The sequence below is a fragment of the Chlorocebus sabaeus genome, chromosome 6, assembly GCF_047675955.1.
Source record: "Chlorocebus sabaeus isolate Y175 chromosome 6, mChlSab1.0.hap1, whole genome shotgun sequence".
Taxonomy (NCBI): domain Eukaryota; kingdom Metazoa; phylum Chordata; class Mammalia; order Primates; family Cercopithecidae; genus Chlorocebus; species Chlorocebus sabaeus.
The window spans coordinates 4,164,103-4,184,770 of record NC_132909.1 but is presented as its reverse complement, the minus strand read 5'-3'; the positions used below and the strand labels follow the sequence as shown (position 1 = coordinate 4,184,770).

The window sequence follows — 20,668 nt, the reverse complement described above, 5'->3', positions numbered from 1 at the left end:
TCATTTGCGAAGCCCTGCTCTAGAAAAGTCTCTGTAAGTGGCTCTCACGCTGGCGCGGTGGCTCACGCACGTAGTCCCAGCTCCTTGGGAGGCTGAGGTAGGAGAATCACTTGAATCTGGGAGGCAGAGGTTGCAGTGAGCCGAGATGGCGCCGCTGCTCTCCAGCCTGGGAGACACACACACACACAAATTTCTCATGTCTGGCTCCCACCTCGAGATTGTTTTAGTTGGTCTAGTGCAAGCCTGGCTATCTGGACTTCATTTTTTTTTTTTTTTTTGGGACGTAGTCTTGCTGTCACCCAGGCTGGAGTGCAGTGGCACGATCTCGGCTCACGGCAACCTCCACCTCTCGAGTTCAAGCGATTCTCATGCCTCAGGTTCCCGAGCAGCTGGGATTACAAGCGTGCGCCATCACGCCCGGCTAATTTTTGTACTTTTAGTAGACACGGGGTTTCACCCTGTTGGCCAGGCTGGTCTCGAACTCCTGGCCTCAGGTGATCTGCCCGCCTTGGCCTCCCAAAGTGCTGGGATTGCAGGCGTGAGCCACTGCTCCCGGCCTACCTGAGGAACTTTTTAAAAAAAATTGCAGGCCGGGCCGGGCACAGTGGCTCATGCCTGTAATCCCAGCACTTTGGGAGGCCGAGGCAGGCGGATCACCTGAGGCCAGGAGTTCGAGACCAGCTTGGTCAACATGGTGAAACCCCCACTCTACTAAAAATACAAAAATTAGTCGGGCGTGGTGGCGGGCGCCTGTAATCCCAGCTACTCGGGAGGCAGAGGCGGGAGAATAACTTGAACCCGGGAGGCAGAGCTTGCAGTGAGCCTAGATTGTGTCATTGCACTCCAGCCTGGGGGACAAGAGCAAGACTTCATCTCACCACCACCACCACCAGTACCACCAACAACAAAAAGTTCCTCAGGTGACTGTGATATGCAGCCAAGTTTGAAAGTCATCACTCTGGATCATTGGTGGGCAAAGTGTGAACTGTGGACCGTGTGCATCACTGGGGCACTTGTTAGAAAAGCAGAATTTGCATTTTAACACATTCCTAGGTGATTCCGGAGGAGTCTGAGAAGCAATACTTTGTGCAGGGGCCACAATTTGAATAGCAAAGCTCTAGAACAATAACTCTAGGCTTCATTCCCGTTGTCTGCATGTGAGCCTAAGAATATGCATTTTTGCAAGCGTTCCTCCCCCTCTTGCCTCAGGCCATTCTGATGTGCTGACCGACCCCGTACTTGTTCACGTTCACTTCTCTCTGGGATTTATCTTACTTTCCACCACCTAGACAGGAAGGGGCGGATCTGGCTTCCCATCTCGGTTGTGTGACCCTGGGCAAATGCCTCCGGGTTCGTGGAAGCCTCAGTGTCTAGTAAGTTTTCAATCACAAGTCATCCCTCACATTCATTCATCTATTCCTTTGACAAATGGTTACTGACTACTTCCTGCGTACTAAGTGCTGGAGATGCAAAATCCACATAGGGAAACCGAATAATTACGAAAATGACGGTAGACGTGCAAAAATAAATTCTAACGAACAAGGCGCACAGAAGCGCTCCGCCCGGGAGGTCAGGGAAGTTTTCTCCCCAAGAAGACAACAGAGCTGAGACCTGAAACGAGCAGGCATTAGGGAGCCACCCGTCTCCTCTGTACCTTCTGCGGCGTCCTCAACACACTAAGGAAGCGGAGATGCAGAGGAGAATGACTCTCCCACCATCTGGTCGCCTAACCAGGCAGGGGCAGGACAAAAACTCCACGCCTCACGGTTTCCCAACCAATTCTGCTATGCACGGTGCTAGTGACTTAAAGCACTGCCTCTGGTCCCTTCCTTCTTTCACTCAGCAAATAATTTCAGAGATGTGCCAACACAGAGGCACTTGGAGAAAGAAGAGGCAGCTGAGAGACAGGAAAGCAGTCTACCTGGCCAGGACGCAAGGGTTGCGCCCAAGTCCCACTTCTGCCAGTTACATACACCCTCTTTCACACGCTCTACGAGCAGCTACCGCCCACTCGCCACGCTATTGGTCAAACTAGCATGAATGATAACCGTTAGGGCCAACGAAGAGAAAGGGGTGGACTTTCTTGCCCAGCTCCTCCCCCTTGGCCCAGTGGCTGTTTTGATTGGCAGATGACTTCGGCTCGGCCCCCGCTTTGAAGGCACCTGTCTGTCTCCCATTAGGTACGCGGCCTCTAACGCCCACACTCCATGCCTTCCTCCGCTTTCCCCACCCACTTCCAGGACCAACCAATTACTTCAAGGCAGAATATGCCCCCGCAACCAATTAAAAAGAGCTCTAAACTTGACGGACGACTTCCCGCCCCTGGACTGTCCTAGCTCCTCCCCGCGACCAATTGTTTTAGGAGAGGGGGGCGGATACATCCAATCAGCACGACACAGGTCTCTTGATTGACGTTCGGGTCCTCGCGCTGGCGTGTTGTGCCCTGAGGCGGGAGGAGGAGGAGGAGCGGGGAGGAAAACCCGAGCCAATCCTAGCAGGCTGCGCGGGAGGCCAATCGAACGCCGCGCCTTGGAGCAATCACCCAATCCGCGAAAGGGGGCAGGGCACATCCCTGCCAGGAACCAATAGAACGCCTCCAAGGGTCAGGAGCGACGTTCAGCGGGAGCAATGACAGGCCTATATTCGGGACTCGGGGGCGGGTCGGCGCCAGAGACGAGAAGAGAGGAGGGGAGGTCTCCTCCGCCGCCGCCATCTTGGACCGGGCCCGGTCAGCTTCCGCGGAGCCATCGGCAGACGCCGCGGCCTCCCTTGAGCCCCGACCCCCGTCGTCAGAACAACCCCGGGCCCACTCCCCCAACCCCACTTCCGCTTCGCGCCGCTATCGCGATAGCGCCCGGGCCCGGGGCGCGAGAAAAAGGCGGCGGGCGCTCGCCTCCCCCGCCTGTCGCGATACGCTCCTCAGCGGCGGCGCCAGCTCCTGTGGTGAGAGCGTCAGGCTCGACTGGGCCGGACCCCTTCCCCTCCTCCCCCCGGCGCCATCGGCCGCCCTTCCCGCAGCCTCCCGCCCTGGCGACACCGCCGTCTGTCGCGACATGGCCTCCCCTCGCCTGCCCCCTGCCGCCGCCTCTGCAGCGCCGGGCTCCCGGCGGGGGGCGGCTCCCTCCCTCTCGCCCTCCCGTTCCTCCGCCTCTTTCACGCCCCTCAGCGCCGCCCGGGGGTCCTTCCGCGACCCGGACCCCGGGCCCCGCCCGCCGCCACCTCCCCGCGTGGCATCGCGTCGGGCCCCCCGGTAGGGGTGTGAGGGTGCGAAGCCTCCCGGGCGCGAGGTGCCCGCCCCTCTCCGCGTCGGTATTGGCTCCTGGCTGGAAGGATGGAGGCGCCCCTGGTCCCAGGTGCCCGCCCTCTCGGGGCTCAGGTGCCTGCCCCCCTCGGCCTCGGTCCTTCGCGTTGGGGGGCAGCCTCCGCGCCGGGGCTTCTCTCGACGGTGGCGGGGTGGGGGGTGTGCCAACACCCCGGGACGAGGACCTCAGCGGGGTGGGGGAGTCACCCTTCCCAGGACCGAGGCCACCCTCCGCATCCCTCCTCACTGCTCCCCGGAGCGCAGCCTCCCCTGGATCTCAGGTTCCAGCTGCCCGTCCGTATCGGATGGGAGCCTCTTGGGAGAGGAGTGGAGGAGAAACTCCTCGTTAGTTGGAGCCTTTGCCGAAGTTTCCACCTCTGTAGTCTGCAGCTCTTCCCTCTCGTAGCGAGAAGCGCCCTGGGTGGCTCAAGCCTCGCATCTCGCTGCACCGGGCGCCTGCCTTTTGGGGGGGTCTGGCTTTCCCCCACCTGGGGTACAGGACCGTCCTCAGTGTGGCCCACGTCTGGCCTCAGCTCTCACACTTCTTGGATCGTGGTGTCTGCCCCTGGCTTTGCAGCCTTGAACTCCCCTGCATTCTGACTCTGACCTGGGTGTGGGTCTCTCCCGGTGATGTCAGGGCCACTGTGGTCTTGCTGCTGGGGGCTGCTGGGCTCCCCTGGCGCTCAAGTGCCTGGTGAAGGACGCTAAGCCCCCACGCTGTCCATGTTAGTGAGCTTCCACTGCAAGCAGCGCCAGCCCCTCTTTCTGAGCAGTCCCTGCCTCTCAGTGCAGGGCGGCCACCCACCCCGGGGTGAGCTCTCCTGCCCTTTTGGTGAGGGGTTTTGATGTCTCCCCTCACTCCTTTCACCCCTGCCTGTGAGGCTTCTGCCTTCACACCAGTCTCCTCCTTTAGGGTGTCATCTCTCCAGGGACCAAGAAGCCCACTGCCCTTGATATTTGCATCAGATCCCGCACTGTGGGTTTGTTGTCTTCCCATCTACCCTCACACTGGGTGTCAGCAGTTGGAGAACAAGGGTTTCGCTTTCCTGCCCCGCTGCTGGTACTCCATGGGAGTAGGAAGCTTCCTAGACCCGGGTTCCTGTACTGTGAGGTGGGGGCTCTTCCCTCTGGGGCTGTGCCTTCTCTCCAGGGTAAGGACCCTTTCTTGGTGTTGCCTCCCCCAGGGATAAGGTTCTTGCCATCCTTGGTATTGGTATGGCTGCTCTTCTGGATTTGAGGTGTCCACGCCTCTGTGTATGTCCCCACCATAAGGCTGAGGATCCCTCTCGGATGCAGGTGCCCCCGGCTAATGCTTCCAAAACCCCGTCTTGATTTTTCACTGTATGGGGTAAGGCATAGTTGCATGGCTGTGTGGATGTAAGGTACCTGAGTCTCAAGCGGGAGACTCCACTGTGGACCCCGTCCCTGGGACCAGAGACTTCTCTGCTGTAGACTTTCCAAAGTAGGAGTTTCCAGCCCCCAACCCTTGGCAAGGGCATCTCAGTGGAGATGACTACCTCCACCCCAGGCCCTAACACATCCTCCTTCTAGAGTCTCAGAGCCTCTGTGTGGCCATGTCAGCAGCCACCGGGCTTAAGGATCACCCTTCAACATCAGTTCCCAGAGCTCCTTGCTGCAGAGGCGGAAGCTCTCCCAGATCAAAGGCTTCTCATGACAAAGACCACTGTGTGGGCACATGACAGCCCCCAAGGTTAAGGACCGCCCAGTGTTAGTTCCCCAGGACTAAGCCTCCTGCCCCTCCCTCCTCGAGTCTTTGTGTGGTGGTATCATCTTCCCTGAGGTGAAGTTTGGGGGGTTCTTCTTTACTGGTTTTGGCCCTCATTTAGGCGTGTTGGCTCCTGTGAGGCTGGTGTCCTGCTCACCCCACCCCACCCCACCCCTTGTGGGTCCCTGCCCTGTGGGGATGTGTGTTCCTCTTGGGTAAGTCTCCTGGGCCAAGGGTCCCAGATTCCTCAGTGCTCTTGAGAGAGCCTCAGAGAGCCTTTGCTGCCGGAGCACAGGTTCTTCACACCTGGGAGTGGACCTGCAATCACCACCTTCCTTGGAGGATCTTGGTGGACGCCCTGCTGACCACAGCAAATGGGGCTCTTTCTTCTCTGGCAGCGTCTCTGCTTCGAGACTCAAGCTCCAGCTTCCCTTCTCTCTGGTCCTTTGCCGGGGGGACCAGAGGTACAGACACCCTCATGATATAGGAATTTTCTTAGGGGGGAAGGTGTTGTCTCCGCTGTGACTAAGGCTCCAGCCTCTCTAGGGGACAAGTACCCTGGGCCTCTGGCACTTGCCCCTTCTCTGTGGAGGAGCTGCCTCCTCGCTGGGTCTCAGCTGTAGCCGACTTCGATGTCATGCTCTTCTGTCTGAAACATCACCTCCCTGGGCTAGGGCTCTTGTTCCCCTCCAGCTGACTGCTGACCCCTCCAGGACTTCCTTCTCTTGCTGCCACCGTGTGGTCTCCTCTCTGGGGTATTCTTCCTCTGTACTAGGGCACCAGTCCTTTCTGTGTGGAGACGCAGGGAGGGTGTCACCTCCCTAAGGTGTTGATTGCCTTGTTTAGGGGTGAAGACCATGAGACCTCTTCTCTCTCTGGGCTGGAGCACCTGCCCATGACCCTCTGTTGGGTTCCTGGGATGGAAAGTGGGAGCGTAAGCTCTTGTTTCACATTCTTGTTCCCCCTATGCAGTAAGAGGCTTTTCTGTGTTGGGGTGTTGGACTTTGGTGAGGATCCCTGCACACCTCAGGGTTGGTGTCCAGGCCCTTGCCTTGTATAAGCTCCCTGGATCAAAGGGACTTGCCCCTCCTCAGTCAGAATCCCCACTGCGGCACTTTCTCCTGGGTCCTTTTGTTGTTGCTTTGCCTTCCTGGAGATTCCCCAGGTGTGGCATGTTAGCTGACTCTGACTCTGAGCGGGGGTGCTGCCTTTTGCTTTAGGTTGGGCCTTTTACTGAGGAGATTTAAGTCCCCTCAAGTGTAAGGTAGCACCCCTACCTATTACCACCCAGAATGGGTCCCAGCAGTGTTGGGAAAGTTCTCTCTGGGGTTGGGGTACCAGCCCTGTCCTTTATGGGCTTCTTGTTCTAAAGCACACCCGTCCTATATGGTTGCTGCTAGTCACATGTGGTGATTAATAACTAGTTAAAAATGAAAATTCGGTTCCTCCATTACACTTGCCATATTTCAGATGTTCAGTGGCCAACAGATAAGCATAAAGAGTGTTTCCAGCATTGCAAAGTTCTGTTGGAGAGCACTGTTTGCCAGATGTTCCCTTCCTTGTGGGTGAGGACCCTCTTGGTGTGACTTCCCTCTGTATTGAGGCTCTTAGTCCTCAGTATGGGGCTGTTTCTGTCTTTACAGTAAGTGACTACTCCCGGGTGCCCTGCCCTGCCCTGCCCTGCACAAGTAGTGTGGGAGCGGCCCCTGGATCCCAGGGAACTGTGCTTTTCATTATAGGCCCCTCCCTGGAGGGAAGAGGGCAATCTCCACTGGTATCTCAGAAGTCTTCTGAGCATAAGCCTCTCTCCCCAGGGCTCCCCGGGTCTCGCTGTCAGGCCCTAAGATGTGTCTTCCCTTGGACTCAAGCTCCTTGGAACTCCCTTTTGACCTCGGTCTTCTCTGGGTTCCATGTAATTTCCTTTAAAATAAAGACGCTCCTCTCTTTAAGTTTTGGGTTCCTGCCCTGATGGTGCATGTTTCCCTGAGTCTAAATGACCAATCCACTTGATACGGGATTCCTTCGTGTGTGCAGATTGGCTCCCCACAGCTGTGGTACCTTTGCACCCTCTTAGTAAGATTTCTGTCTTCTCCCAGGTCTCTCTTGGGTGCTGCCTTCTGCCCCCAAATCTCTAACCCTTCTTGGTGTCAGTTTCTTTGGGTTAGGAGTGTTATTTCCTTTTGGTTTAAGGATCCTGCTCTGGAATAAATTTCTTGGTGGTTTAAGTCCCTTCTACTTGGCATTCAGCCCTGTCTGTCTGAGTGGGCTCAGCTCTTCATAGTTTTCGGCATCTCTGCTCGCCGTCATTTTCCCCCACCCCCAATCTTTCTTCTCTCACCTACAGCTTACACACACACACAACACACACGCACACGCCCTTCTCTGTGAGCTGCCAGTTTCGCTTGTCTGCTGGCTTGTCTGAGGCATGACCTCTTCTAGCCACCTCTGTACCCAGCCCCTCTGAGTAGGAAGTGTGATCTGCAGGGCTAATGCCTTCATCCCAGTCATCAGCTGTGTGCAGCATGACTTTGTCCTGCTCTGAAAAATCTTTTTGAGTGTGATCTGGGGAGAAGGTACTCCATGCTACAGGAATTTTCCACTTCCTGAGTCAGAGGCACACAAAAAAGTATGTAACTTTTCTTGTTTCAACAAACTTATGGGATCCTCTGTTGGCCAGACACTATGCTGGGCAGTCAAGTGAGCATCAGGAGAACTGGGACTGGTCTCTTGTCAGATAGCAAATGCTTCTTTCCTTTACCAGTCCCACCTACCTAACTATGCTGACTAGGTCCATGTCTCTGGGTTTTTACCAGCCGGAGAATACGTGTTAATTCCTCTCCAATCTCTCCCAGCAGCGTCCGTCTCCAAGAGAGTATGAAGAGAGTGCGTCTGTAGGGCAGGGAAGATGGCGGACAAGCGCAAACTCCAAGGTACTAGACTGACTTCTACTGCACCTGTAGCCACGTGTGCCCTCTTCTGAAGACTGCTCTTTAGATACCTGCCGCCTGGGCAGGATTCTCACAGCCTTCTTCCTCCCTGGCCAGGTGAGATTGATCGCTGCCTCAAGAAGGTGTCCGAGGGCGTGGAGCAGTTTGAAGATATTTGGCAGAAGGTACGGGGCTGAGACCCTAATCTTATCTGGGTCTTCAGAGAGGAGGGCACAGGAAGGAGGTTCAGGACCTCTGGGTGTTGACCAGGGGGAGGGGCTGCATATTGCAGATGCTGAGGACCTAAGAGAATCGGCTCTAAGACTCACTGCGGGTAGGGGTTGGGGGGTCCTCGAGTCCCTAGCATAAGGAAGACTCACTGGAGTGGGTATTGGGACATCCCCTCCCACACTGACTTCTGAATTCCCTCCGTCCCTCAGCTCCACAATGCAGCCAACGCGAACCAGAAAGAAAAGTATGAGGCTGACCTAAAGAAGGAGATTAAGAAGCTACAAGTGAGGGGCTGGGGGCCTGGACGCCTGTGTCCTGAGGGTTGAGGGAACTGGGAGAGTGGACTGCTGGGTCCCAGGGAGAAGGAGCTGTGGGTCCCAGTTCCCGGATCCTGAGGTCTGACTTTCTTGCTTTTCCCATCTGCAGCGGCTGAGGGACCAGATCAAGACATGGGTAGCGTCCAACGAGATCAAGGACAAGAGGCAGCTTATAGACAACCGCAAGCTCATTGAGACGGTAGGAGCCTAGAGCCTGAGTCCTAGAGAGGTGGGAAGGTCACCAGATTCTTGAGATCTCAAGGGGCGGAGGCAGCACGGCCAGACCCGAGTTTTTCAAGAGAAGTAGGGTTTCTGGAGCTAAGGGAAGGAAGAGGCAGCGGACTCAGAGCTCAGAAAGTAGGGTCATGAGGCTCAGGTCTGAGTGTCTGCTGTCCCTTAGTCAGCTCCTTTCCCGCCTTTGAGAGCCCCCTGCCAACTACACTCTCTACAGCAAATGGAACGGTTCAAAGTTGTGGAACGAGAGACCAAAACCAAAGCTTACAGTAAGGAGGGCCTGGGCCTGGCCCAGAAGGTAGATCCTGCCCAGAAGGAGAAAGAAGAGGTTGGCCAGTGGCTCACGGTGAGTTGGGGTGAGAAGAGGAGGTGAACTCTGAGGATCCTGAGCCCTGGGTGTAGGTGGGAACCCTGGCTGATGGCTTTCCTCTTCCTCTCCCTCCCCTAGAATACCATCGATACGCTCAACATGCAGGTGGACCAGTTTGAGAGTGAGGTGGAGTCACTGTCAGTGCAGACACGCAAGAAGAAGGGCGACAAGGATGTGAGTGAGGGAGACCCCACACCTCTGGGATGGGGATGGGCATGGGGATGGGCTGGTCAGCAGGAGGCCAGTCATTTAGGCTCCTGGGAGTTGGGGCCCGGATTCCTCAGGCGGACAGGGCCAGCAGCCGGGATTAGGGATTTGAGAGACAGGATCGGGAGGGCTTAGCAGCTGCCTGGGTGGGGCCGGGAGGAGGTCAGACAGCATCTCAGGGTCCCCTGGGTGTCTGGGTAGACAGTGGGGCCTTCGTGAAGAGGAGCGATTTGGGGGAATGTGAATGCAGGTTGAGCTTGAGCCATAGGGTAAGCATGAGACCTGAAGGACACCCATGGCAAGAGGCCTCCTGGCATCCAGAGGATGCTGGTCCTAGGGAGAGCACAGTGGGTAGAGACAGGCAGAACATGGAGAAGGCAGAGAACTGGGCCTGAAGGAAGAGAGGAATCTGGGACGAAGCTGGATATTGGGGTCCCAGGTTCTGAAATCTGGGATTGTGGGGTATGAGTTCAAAGGGATACAGATCGTATGGACTTGTTGAAACCAGAAACACAGGGAGGGGAGAGCCGGGTCCTCAGGGAAGCTGTGGGTGGGAAAGGGTCAGGAAGTGGACGATGACAGGGTTGGGTGTCAGATTCTGAGGGGTTTGGGAATCAGGGGCTTTTGGGGAGATGATGGGTCCTTGAACAGAGCAGGGATTTGGAACTGAGACTAAGATGTTAAATGCTAAAGGAGCCTTGAGAGGAGAGCAGGAGCGAGGCTTATGGATCTTTGCTCCCACTGGGATAAATGGGTGGGGTTGGGGGACCTAGTGATGACAAATATCATCATGATTCTAAACAGCAAGCTCCTCACAAATGGCGGTTATCATTATTACTGCTGGAGCAAGCTGGAGGGTATCCGTGTGCCAGAGGCAGTCAGTGGTGGGCGGGCTCAGTTGAGAAATCTGGACTCAGTTGAGAAATCAGGTGAGGTGCAGATGGAGGCCAAGTCATGGGATGGCACAAGGACCTCTGGGGTTGTTTAGAGGTTTCCAAGGACTCCTGGAGCCAGAAACGTGTGGGAAGAGGAGGGAGCAGAGCAGTGGGATCCCAAGATGTCAAGCCCTGTGGTCCCCACAGGGCTCAGAGGGTGGGTGGACCCCATACTGCCCCACCCCAGAAGGGGCTGGCGTGGAGGCTTTGGGTCTCCACAGGGGTCAGGGACTGAGGACAGGTTCTGTGGGGGCAGGAGGGGCCAAGCAGGTGGTCTGCAGCCCCTGAGCCTGGCCCTGGGCTCGCCAGCAGAAGCAGGACCGGATCGAGGGCTTGAAGCGGCACATCGAGAAGCACCGCTACCACGTGCGCATGCTAGAGACCATCCTGCGCATGCTGGACAATGACTCCATCCTTGTTGATGCCATCCGCAAGATCAAGGACGACGTTGAGTACTATGTCGACTCATCCCAGGACCCCGACTTCGAGGAGAACGAGTTTCTCTACGATGACCTGGACCTCGAGGACATTCGTGAGGCCCTGGGGCTGATCGTGGCACAGGAAGTGAGGGCCCAGAGTGGGCTGTGAGCCAGCTAAGCATGCCCTTCTTCTGCCCCCACAGCACAGGCGCTGGTCGCCACCTCCCCCCCCAGCCACAGCCACATGGAGGATGAGATCTTCAACCAGTCCAGCAGCACACCCACCTCGACCACCTCCAGCTCTCCCATCCCGCCCAGCCCAGCCAACTGTACCACGGTGAGGCCCCACGGGGCACGATACCTTGTGTTTCCAGCAGGGCTGGACTCGAGGAGGCAAATCTGGGTCACTCCAAAGTGGCTAGGGGAGAGTAATTGAGGAAACACAGATCTTGGTATCCAGGGTCTAGGCTCTTGGAGCACACCCTAAGATCCTACATCTGGGTCCCTAAAGAACATAAAGAGTAATAGGGTGTATCTTGGGCCAGTTTAGGTCCTGGATCTGGGAGATGGGAGGGGCCGGTGCCTGGGCTGCCTGAGGAGGCTGGGTAGCTGGCCACCTTGGGCAGGGATCCAAGGGTTGGATTCCCTGTTGAGAGCAGGTTCCCAGATCCTTAAGAGGCTGGTGGGTCAGTGCTGGCTCCCAGAAAACAAGAACATTGGAGAGCCTGAATTTAGGTGGTTTCTCCAGGCAGATTAAGGACAGCCGTTTGACCAGCTCTGGGGCTGCAGTGGCAGTCAGTTGGGCCCAGGGCCCGGGACATTCAGAGATTGGCGGTTCTCTGTCAGACCCCCAGCGGTCACACAGGTTTCTGTTCTGCCTCCCCTACCTCAGGAAAACTCTGAAGATGATAAGAAGAGGGGACGTTCCACAGACAGTGAAGTCAGCCAGGTGGGTGTGAGTCTGGAATGGATGGGCGTGTTGGGCAATATCCCAAAGGCACATTGAGACCTGAGTGCTGGCCACTGTGCTGGGCTGGTGGACATAGGTGGGTCAGAAATCAGTGCTGCCCTGAGGGCAGGTGGGCAGGGCAAGTGGACAGGTGACTGGTGCTGTGGTCAAGGGGGTGGCACAGGTCACCCCCAGCCTGGCCAGGCAGTCAGGAGATGCTACTGTGGAGTCCCCTGGGCTTGAGAGTCAGGTGAGTTTGCCTGGCAGGGAGAGGCGGCAGCCAGTAACAAGGGGAAGTTGTGACAGAAAGCCTAGAAGTGTGGAGAGATGGCTGGCCAGGTGTGCAGGGCCAGGGGTCCAACTGTGAGCACAGGGACTGGGACTGTGAGGCTGAGGGGCTCAGGCTTTGTGGACCTGAGCGGCCTCCAGAGCCAAACAAGCTAGGAAGTGATGGGGCCTTGGCTGTGCTGATAACACACACTTGAAGTTTCTGAGAGGAGACGGTGGTGGGCAGTGCGTCTCCAACTCCTTTAACATCGCCCAGGACAGGAGCCTGCTTTCGGAAATGCTGCTACAGAAGAGTGTTAGGCAGGAGCAACGTGGGCCTGAGGCCCCTCTGTGGGCTAATGGGATGGACGGTTTCAAGGGGACACCCTGAGTGGGCACTGAGGGGGCTGGCGTGGAGACCAGGACGACCCGCAGGTAGTAGGGAGGGCGGGCAGCAGGGCCAGGAGGTGATGAGGAGAGACACTGAGGCAGATACTCCAGGGGCCAGGCTGGGCTCTGCCACCTTCCCAGGCTCCCACTGCCAAGCAGCGATCCCAGGAGAGAAGTGGTTAGTCAGTCCTGTTGGGCGCTTGGTAAGTGCAGGGAGCCTGTGGGGTGGCTGGAAAGAAGTGCAGGAGGTGGTTAGGCTCAGCAGCCTGAGTGCTGTCGGCAGCTGCCTGCAGTGGGGATACCATGAGCACATTTACCCTCCCACCACTTTCTGGAGTGCTGGTAACTTACAGTCCTGTGAGTAGTTTCTATGACCCTTCAGGTGATGTTCAGAATTACTATCCAATTTCTAGCTGTTTTTCCTTCTACTCTTGGACATTAAGCTGCTCCAGCTAATCTCATATTGAGACATTTAGGTGTTTCCCACTAGTCCCCTGGCTTCCAACAGATGGATCTTCTCTGGCTGACAACCTAAGTTGTGGTCAGATCCCTGTGGGGGTGTCCGTGGGGCGGTGTCCAGGCAGGACTTGGGAAGCTGGGCAGGCTGGAAATCAGTGTGAGTGTTTTAAGCATGAAGGTGACTGAAGCCATGAGGGTGAGTAAGGTCACCCAGGTTCCCAGGAGGGCGGGAGCAGTTGGGGGCAGCAAGGCCAGAGAGGAGGCTGCTGGGACGAAAATGGAGCCTGAGGTGGGGGTGGTGAGGGAGACCAGCTGGCCCACTGGGTCCTGATCCTCTGCTCTCTCCCACCCGCAGTCTCCAGCCAAAAACGGCTCCAAGCCTGTCCACAGCAACCAGCACCCTCAGTCCCCAGCTGTGCCGCCCACCTACCCCTCCGGCCCCCCGCCTGCTGCCTCTGCCTTGAGCACCACTCCTGGCAACAACGGGGTCCCCGCCCCAGCAGCACCGCCAAGTGCCCTGGGCCCCAAGGCCAGTCCAGCTCCCAGCCACAACTCGGGCACCCCTGCCCCCTATGCCCAGGCTGTGGCCCCATCGGCTACCAGTGGGCCCAGCACGACCCAGCCCCGGCCCCCCAGCGTCCAGCCTGGCGGAGGCGGCGGCGGCGGAGGTGGAGGGAGCGGCAGCAATAGTAACAGCAGTGCCGGTGGAGGGGCTGGCAAGCAGAATGGCGCCACCAGTGAGTGGGGAGGCAGCGGGGTGGGCATGGGCGGGGCTGGGCAGCCGCCGGCAGCCCTTCCCATTTTATTCTTTGTTCCCAGGTTACAGCTCAGTTGTGGCAGACAGCCCGGCAGAGGTGGCTTTGAGCAGCAGTGGGGGCAACAATGCCAGCAGCCAGGCCCTGGGCCCCCCTTCCGGCCCCCACAACCCACCTCCCAGCACCTCGTGAGTGTCTCGGCCACCAGCAGGGTTGGGATGGCGGCCTTTCGGCACAGAGAGGCGCTGGTGCCTCACCCCTGCATCAGTGGGTTCTGGGCCCCCCGCCCTTGCTGCTGGGAATGTCCGAGCACTGTCCTCCACCTCTGTCGGGTGTTAACACCCCACTTCTTTCCAGCACGGAAACGACATCAGCCTCCCTGCTTTGCCCTTCAGAACATTCTAAAACATGTTCTCATCTAAGTGGAAGTTTTCTCAAGAGCCCCATACCCTTTCCTCCCCATTTCTGTTACCTGCCCAAGGCTACCTGACTGCCACTGGAGGGTCACTGTTCCACTTTTCAAAGTGAATTGTCTCGAAGTCCTCATTCCTCTGCAGCCACTCCTCCAAATCTTAGCTCAGACCATTCCACTGTGTCCGCCTGTTTCCCGAAGACTGCCCCAAGAAAGATCAGTGTGCACAAAGGGAAGGCCTGCTTCCCGGCCCCTCACCAGCTCCAGCTGGCCTGCCCAAGAGGGAATGGGCCCTGTGTCCACCTGCCCAAGGCAGCTGGTTTTGATCAGCCTGTGGCCTGGTGGAGCACCCAAGAATCCTCACTCCCACCCCCGCAGCTCTGCTCTACTGATGAGAAACCATTCCAAAGATTGGGTTCTGCCTTTGTTTGCCCAGAGCCACTTTCTCCCATCTGTCTACCGTCAGCCGCCCCTCTCAGATCCCATCTGATGTGTGCAGTCTCCCCTCTCTCCAGCCAGGCCTCTCTGCCCATCCCACCTTCAGGGGCCCTCCTCTCAACCCCTCTCTTCCATGCTCTCCAGGAAGGAACCCAGTGCGGCAGCCCCAACAGGGGCTGGGGGCGTGGCCCCAGGCTCAGGGAACAACTCAGGGGGACCCAGCCTCCTGGTGCCACTGCCTGTGAATCCTCCCAGCTCCCCAACGCCCAGCTTCAGTGATGCCAAGGCAGCCGGTGCCCTACTCAATGGGCCTCCACAGTTCAGCACCGCCCCGGAAATCAAGGTGGGCTCCTTGGACATCCCCCGAGCCTCTGTGTCCTAACTCTGCTGTTCCTTTCCTCCAGGTCTCTAGCTGCGCCCCTTGCCCCCACCCCCTTTCTGGATCTCTCTCTCTCTAGCTTTCTGTCCCCTTCTCACACTTGCTCGTTCTCCAGGTCTTTCTGTACCACCCTTCCCGTGACCTTGATCTCTGGGGGTTCTTATACCTCCCCTCTTGTTCCCTCCAAAGCTCTGTTTCTCTGGGTCTCTTTTCCTTTCTCTTGGTTATACTTGTTGCTTGCTCTCTCTGCATCACCATCTTCATCCCCACCCAGGCCCTCAGTTTCTGTCCCCATTTGTCCTCACAAGGCATACCAGTCTCTCTAGTTCGCATGATCCATTACCTAGCTCACTACCCTCCTTTTCCTAGCTAAGAAACCATTTCAGTCAAGAAAACACTTGTTGAAGTCCAGTGGGGGCCACGCTTTGTGTTGGGTGAATGCAGCCTGGTTCCTCCCTTTAGGAAGCTTCCCTGCTGGGGCACTTGCAGGGAAGGTTGCTGTGGGCCCGCTGAGGGGCATCTGAGCTGACCTGGGAGACAGGCCCAGGAAGGCTCTGAGAGGTGTTTAAGCTGAGACCTGGACCAGGCAGGGGGCTCACAGCTGCAGGAAGGGCTGCCGGAAGGGCTTCAGGAGGTGCTTTAGGAGGAGCATGCATCTTTAGGAGGCTGGGCAGGATGCAGCAGAGAGGAGAGAGGTGTCCACTCTGCAGGAGGCAGTGCCACCAGCTGCAGGGCTGAGATAGTGGGTGTAGCAGGACAGGACGGGGGTTCCTGATCATCCAGGCTCAGGAGCTGGGGTTTGGCTCGTGAGCCAGTATCCTGTAGCGCAGCTTCCACGGGGAAGCAGCGTGTGCGCCCAGGCTGTCCGGGTCCAAGTCTTGGCATTGTCCTTTCTGTGCCTTCCCTTCATCTGGGAAATGGCAGTAATCACGATTATACCTACCATATAGGTTTATTTGGAAGACTAAATCATTCTTATGAAGCTATTGGAACAGTTTCTGACCCAACAGAAGCATTAATTTTATTTTTATTTTTATTTTTTTTTTTTTTTGAGATGGAGTCTTGCTCTGTCACCAAGGCTGGAGTGCAGTGGTGCCATCTGGCTCACCGCAAGCTCCGCCTCCCAGGTTCAAGTGATTCTCCTGCCTCAGCCTACTGAGTAGCTGGGACTACAGATGCCTGCCACCACGCCCAGCTAATTTTTGTATTTTTAGTAGAGATGGGGTTTCACCATGTTGGTCAGGCGGGTCTCGAACTCCTAACCTCAGGTGATCTGCCCGCCTCAGCCTCCCGAAGTGCTGGGATTACAGGTGTGAGCCACCGTGCCTGGCCCAAATTTTAGAAGTATGGTGGACAAGATATTTATAGTGCATGCATTTTTCTGGAAAAAGGGGAAACAGCAGCTTTGAGATTTTCAAAAGGGGTCCATACCTTTTAACATCACCACCAACAAAAAGGAATTGCTGGGGTGGGTGGTCGGGAACCGTGGCAGGGTTTGGAGAAGGAACAACATGACTTCATTGGAAAGGTCCCCCGGGGCTGGTGAGGACAGGATAGAGGGAGGGTGGTCTGGGTAGGAGAGGACAGGCTTGGGCTGCGTGGGGCATGGTGGCGTGCCAGGGAAAGGAGCCATCCAAGGTGGGTTAGAAGCAGGACGGATAGCCGGGCGCGGTGGCTCACACCTGTGATCCCAGCTCTTAGGGAGGCAGAGGCAGGAGGATAACTTGAGCCCAGGAGTTTGAGACCTGCCCGGGCGATACAGCAAAACAGGATGGATAAGCCTTGGCGACTGACGCATTGTGGAGTCCCGCACAGGGCTGGGGTTAGGGACAGCTGCACGTGGCCGGAGGAGATGGAGGAACCAGTCCTGACTTTGGGGAACAGAAGCCTGCTGTAACCTTTGTAATAGGAAACGAGGCTGTGGCTACAGGTCTGGAGACCCAGCCTACCTGTCGCCAGCAAGGAGACTGAAGCCTAGCAGGGCTGGGCTCACCCTGATCCCAGTCACCCCATGCCAGTCAGAGGCAGACAGCTGAGCATGTAGACTCCTGCCTCCTTCAAGACAGGCGGGAGCTCTCCCAGCATGTAGGTGTCCCTAGTGAAGCAGCGTGTACTATTGGCACATCCTTTGACAAAAATGGTAGCGCACTGTACATATTCTGCAGGTTGGCGTTTACTTCTGTAGTATGTCACGAACTTGTGTTTTGAAAATCTCCATGCAGTATTCCATGGTGCAGAGTCCCACTTACTAGACATTCCTCTGCTGATGAATGCGTCAGTCATTTCCAGTTGTTTCCCTACAGTTTGATGCTTTTACCTGTCATGGGTAGATCATGAGGAGTGGCTCATTGGCCCTCCACAGCCCCCAAGCAGGGCAGGCGAGCGCATCTGGGACCTGTGTCAGGCTGCACTTGCTGCTGCAGCCCAAGTGCTCAGGCCAGGCCTCTCGTTTCCTCCCCAGGCCCCTGAGCCTCTGAGCTCCTTGAAGTCCATGGCGGAACGGGCAGCCATCAGCTCTGGCATTGAGGACCCTGTGCCAACGCTGCACCTGACTGAGCGAGGTGAGGAACCCAGGATGGTGGGGAAGCAGTGGGCCAAAGAGGAGGGGCTGGCCCCTGACCCATCCTCACCACTGAGGGGCCGGACCCCCCCGCTCTCCCCACAGACATCATCCTGAGCAGCACATCAGCACCTCCGGCCTCAGCTCAGCCACCCCTGCAGCTGTCAGAGGTGAACATACCGCTGTCGCTGGGTGTCTGTCCACTGGGCCCTGTGCCCCTCACCAAGGAGCAGCTCTACCAGCAGGCCATGGAAGAGGCCGCCTGGCACCACATGCCCCACCCCTCTGACTCTGAGCGTATCCGGTGAGGGCCCCAGGGAAGGGGGGTGGGCTGGGGCTCGAGTCTTAGCAAGGAGGCAGTGGCTAAACCTGTGAGGCTGTGGGTAGAGCGCCAGGCCCCTGACTCGGGCTCTCCACTGAAGGTCAGCACCGCCCTGGGTCCTTCTGTACCACCTCCCCTGTGGGGATGCAGTTCTGAGCACCCTTTTGATCAGGGCAGGACTAGTAGGCAGCTGGCACTGACCTTCCTGTTGCTCCCACAGGCAGTACCTCCCCCGGAACCCTTGTCCGACGCCCCCCTACCACCACCAGATGCCACCCCCACACTCGGACACTGTGGAGTTCTACCAGCGCCTGTCGACCGAGACACTCTTCTTCATCTTCTACTATCTGGAGGTACAGCAGGGCCCCCGGGGCAGCCTCGGGCCCCCCGGCTTCGCCGCCACCGCCGCCGTCCCCCCTCGGGCTGGAGGGGTGAGGTGGGTGCCCCACTGCGGCCACTGGGACCGCACCCCCTCCCTATTCCCAGTCCTGGGCCCCCCCCCCCCCCCCGCCGCCAATTCAACCTGTCCCTGTCCCCGCTTCCAGCCCAAAGGTGTTAGAACTGCTCGGGTTGAGAGCGAGGCCAGTCCACTGTGGCTCACCCCAGCCCTGCTTCCAATAGCTTACTGGCTCACCCATGGGGTCCCCCCACAGCCCTGTTCCAGCAGCCCCTCAGTCTAGGCCGACCCCACTCCACTCGTCGGCCATTCTCAGGCCTCCCTAGAGGCCACTGGGGAACTGTCCAACCTCCTCCCAACCCTAGTGAGTCATGAGTGACCTCCACCCTCATCCCCACTTGGGAAATTTTCTAAATTGCCTCCTCTCTCAGCTCTCATCACACATTAGTTTTTCTTCCTTCTCAAAGCTTCTCTGAAAGCAATTTTCACCTCCTGTCTCATTTTCCTTCTCCTGACCAGCATTGGTATGTTCTGTGCCCCCAGCCCCATCTCCACGAGGATTGTCCAGCCCAACTGTGGTCTGTGGCGGGGGCCGGGGTTCAGCCCTGATGTCCTGCCCCGTCCCCCTGGCTCCCCAGCCAGTTTGGGGGCCCCCTGATCCCCCTCTCCACTGTTCCTCCCCCAGGGCACTAAGGCACAGTACCTGGCAGCCAAGGCCCTAAAGAAGCAGTCGTGGCGATTCCACACCAAGTACATGATGTGGTTCCAGAGGCACGAGGAGCCCAAGACCATCACTGACGAGTTTGAGCAGGTGAGGGCCCCACCCCCTCTCTTCCCGCTGCTAGGGTTGGGGTAGAGTCCCCAGGCTCCAGGCAGCCCCTGCTGGCCTCTGCACCCTCGCCTCCACCTTTCAACCGGCGCACTGCCTCAGCCTGACCACGTTCTCCTCCCTCGGGCTGTCTGCTCAGCCTGGAGCACTGCCCTCTCATCCTCCACTTGGCCAGCTCCTAGGCCTCCTGTGGGTCTTAGCCCAAATGTCCCTTCCACAAAGACACCTTCCTGGCGCCACCCAGCCCGGTGCCTCCTCCTTGCAGTGCTGGGCACACTCGCTTGGGTGTGGGATTTTCCCGGTATGTCTCCCTGTACCAGGCTGTGGGCTCTGCTGCCCAGGGACCTTGATGGCCCCCCTTTCACCCCCAGGTCCCAGCACCCAGCAGGGCAGGGGCTCAGTGGGGAAGCTATTTTTTTTTAATGGGCTTCTCAAGTTTTAATACTGGGAAATTCCTGCTTCTTGCAAACACTCTGGAGCCAGCCTACCTGGGTTTGAGCCCAGTCTAGCTGGGTGACTCTGGGCAAGTCACTCGAACCTCTGTGTCTCAATTTCCTTATCTGTAAAAATGGGGGGAAGAAGACCTACCTAATGCAGTTGTTATGAAGATTAAATGAGTTAATAACGTGTAAGTACTTAATGGTGACTGCTACATAGTCAGTGTCATGGATTTTTTTTTTTTTTTCCAAATTACTTTCAGTGTGTTCTACAGTGATGTTTTTTCCCCACCAAATACTTCCCTGAAGCCGAGCCCCTTCATGGGGATGAAGTATTACAAGGTCCTTGTCCTCAGAGAACTCAGTCCCCTCTCCTAGTTCTCCCAGGTTGCCATCTTTGATATATTTAAGACATTCATTCAGAACCTAGCTCCTCTCCCACTGTGTCCTCAGACATTAACTACAGACTTCCTGTCCTTTCCTGGTTTGGCCCAAAACCATCCTCCAAGTTAGTACATTTCAGGCCATCCAGTCATTCAGAAATTCCCACACCACTGCCGTCACCAATAAAATGTCCCTGCAGAGTGCTTGGATTTAGACTCTGAGCCTGTTCCATTCTCTAGAACAAGGGTGACAGTACCCACTGCCTCAAGGTCTTTGTGAAGATTAAATGCTAGGCTGTGCATCCTGTACTCACACGTGAGAGGTGCTCAAAAGCCACAGCCCTCGAGAAAACGAAGGCTGTGCACTCACGCCTGGTGCTGGGGCGGGGGCCCCGCTCTGGCAGCTGGCTTCGGTGGAACCTCTGCGGCCCCCTCCGTTTCCTCCTCGCTGAAGTGGCATAATAACATTTCCTACCCAAGAAGAACCTTGTGAGGGTGGAGTGAGTGTGCGCGTGCAGGGCAGTTGGCCCGGTGCCTGACACACCTACAGCCCTAAGAACTGTCCCCTTTGTCTGTCGGTCCGGCCCAGATCCCAGACCACCTCCTCGTCCACTCACTGACCGCCTTCTCCCCCGGCCAGGGCACCTACATCTACTTTGACTACGAGAAGTGGGGCCAGCGGAAGAAGGAAGGCTTCACCTTTGAGTACCGCTACCTGGAGGACCGGGACCTCCAGTGACACCGGCCCCTCCCTCTACCCACCCCCTTCCCCCGCATGCTGATCCCCCTGCCCAGGTGAGGGCCCTGCCCTGGAAGACTGGAGGGAGGCCCCAGGCCACGGGGCATCCCTCTCTCCCAGGAAGCAGGGAGGGGGCTGGGAGGTTTTCCTCTCAGCCCCACCCTGGGGGCCCGGGGGCGAGGGCTGCCCCCTCCTCCCCTCCCCAGTGAGGGACATTTTTTGGTAAACCTATTTTCATTTTGGAAAATATTTATGAATAAATAGTTTTATATGACGGCTGGCAGC

General features: G+C 57.3%; 1 protein-coding gene across 6 annotated transcripts; it reads left to right on the top strand.

Annotated features, from left to right (window-relative positions):
- The first annotated feature begins 2,691 nt into the window (after positions 1–2,691).
- On the top strand, positions 2,692–20,657 carry CNOT3 (CCR4-NOT transcription complex subunit 3). 6 transcript variants are annotated; one of them, XR_012093092.1, is made up of 18 exons: positions 2,692–2,943; positions 7,883–7,957; positions 8,072–8,139; positions 8,395–8,469; positions 8,612–8,701; positions 8,954–9,082; positions 9,185–9,280; positions 10,561–10,780; positions 10,871–11,004; positions 11,560–11,616; positions 13,088–13,469; positions 13,552–13,675; positions 14,482–14,680; positions 17,178–17,277; positions 17,382–17,580; positions 17,819–18,034; positions 18,681–18,806; positions 20,285–20,391. XR_012093092.1 is itself a non-coding variant. In XM_007997985.3 (18 exons), exons 2-18 carry the CDS (start codon positions 7,933–7,935, stop codon positions 20,381–20,383), a joined length of 2,256 nt encoding a protein of 751 aa, XP_007996176.3. In that variant the 5' UTR covers positions 2,692–2,943; positions 7,883–7,932; the 3' UTR covers positions 20,384–20,657. The 6 variants fall into 6 exon arrangements, 4 of the variants coding, with proteins under 4 accessions (XP_007996176.3, XP_007996175.3, XP_072872053.1 ...); XR_012093091.1 differs by having other exon boundaries at positions 10,558–10,780; XM_007997985.3 differs by having other exon boundaries at positions 17,819–17,951; positions 20,285–20,657.
- The last annotated feature ends 11 nt before the right edge of the window (positions 20,658–20,668 follow it).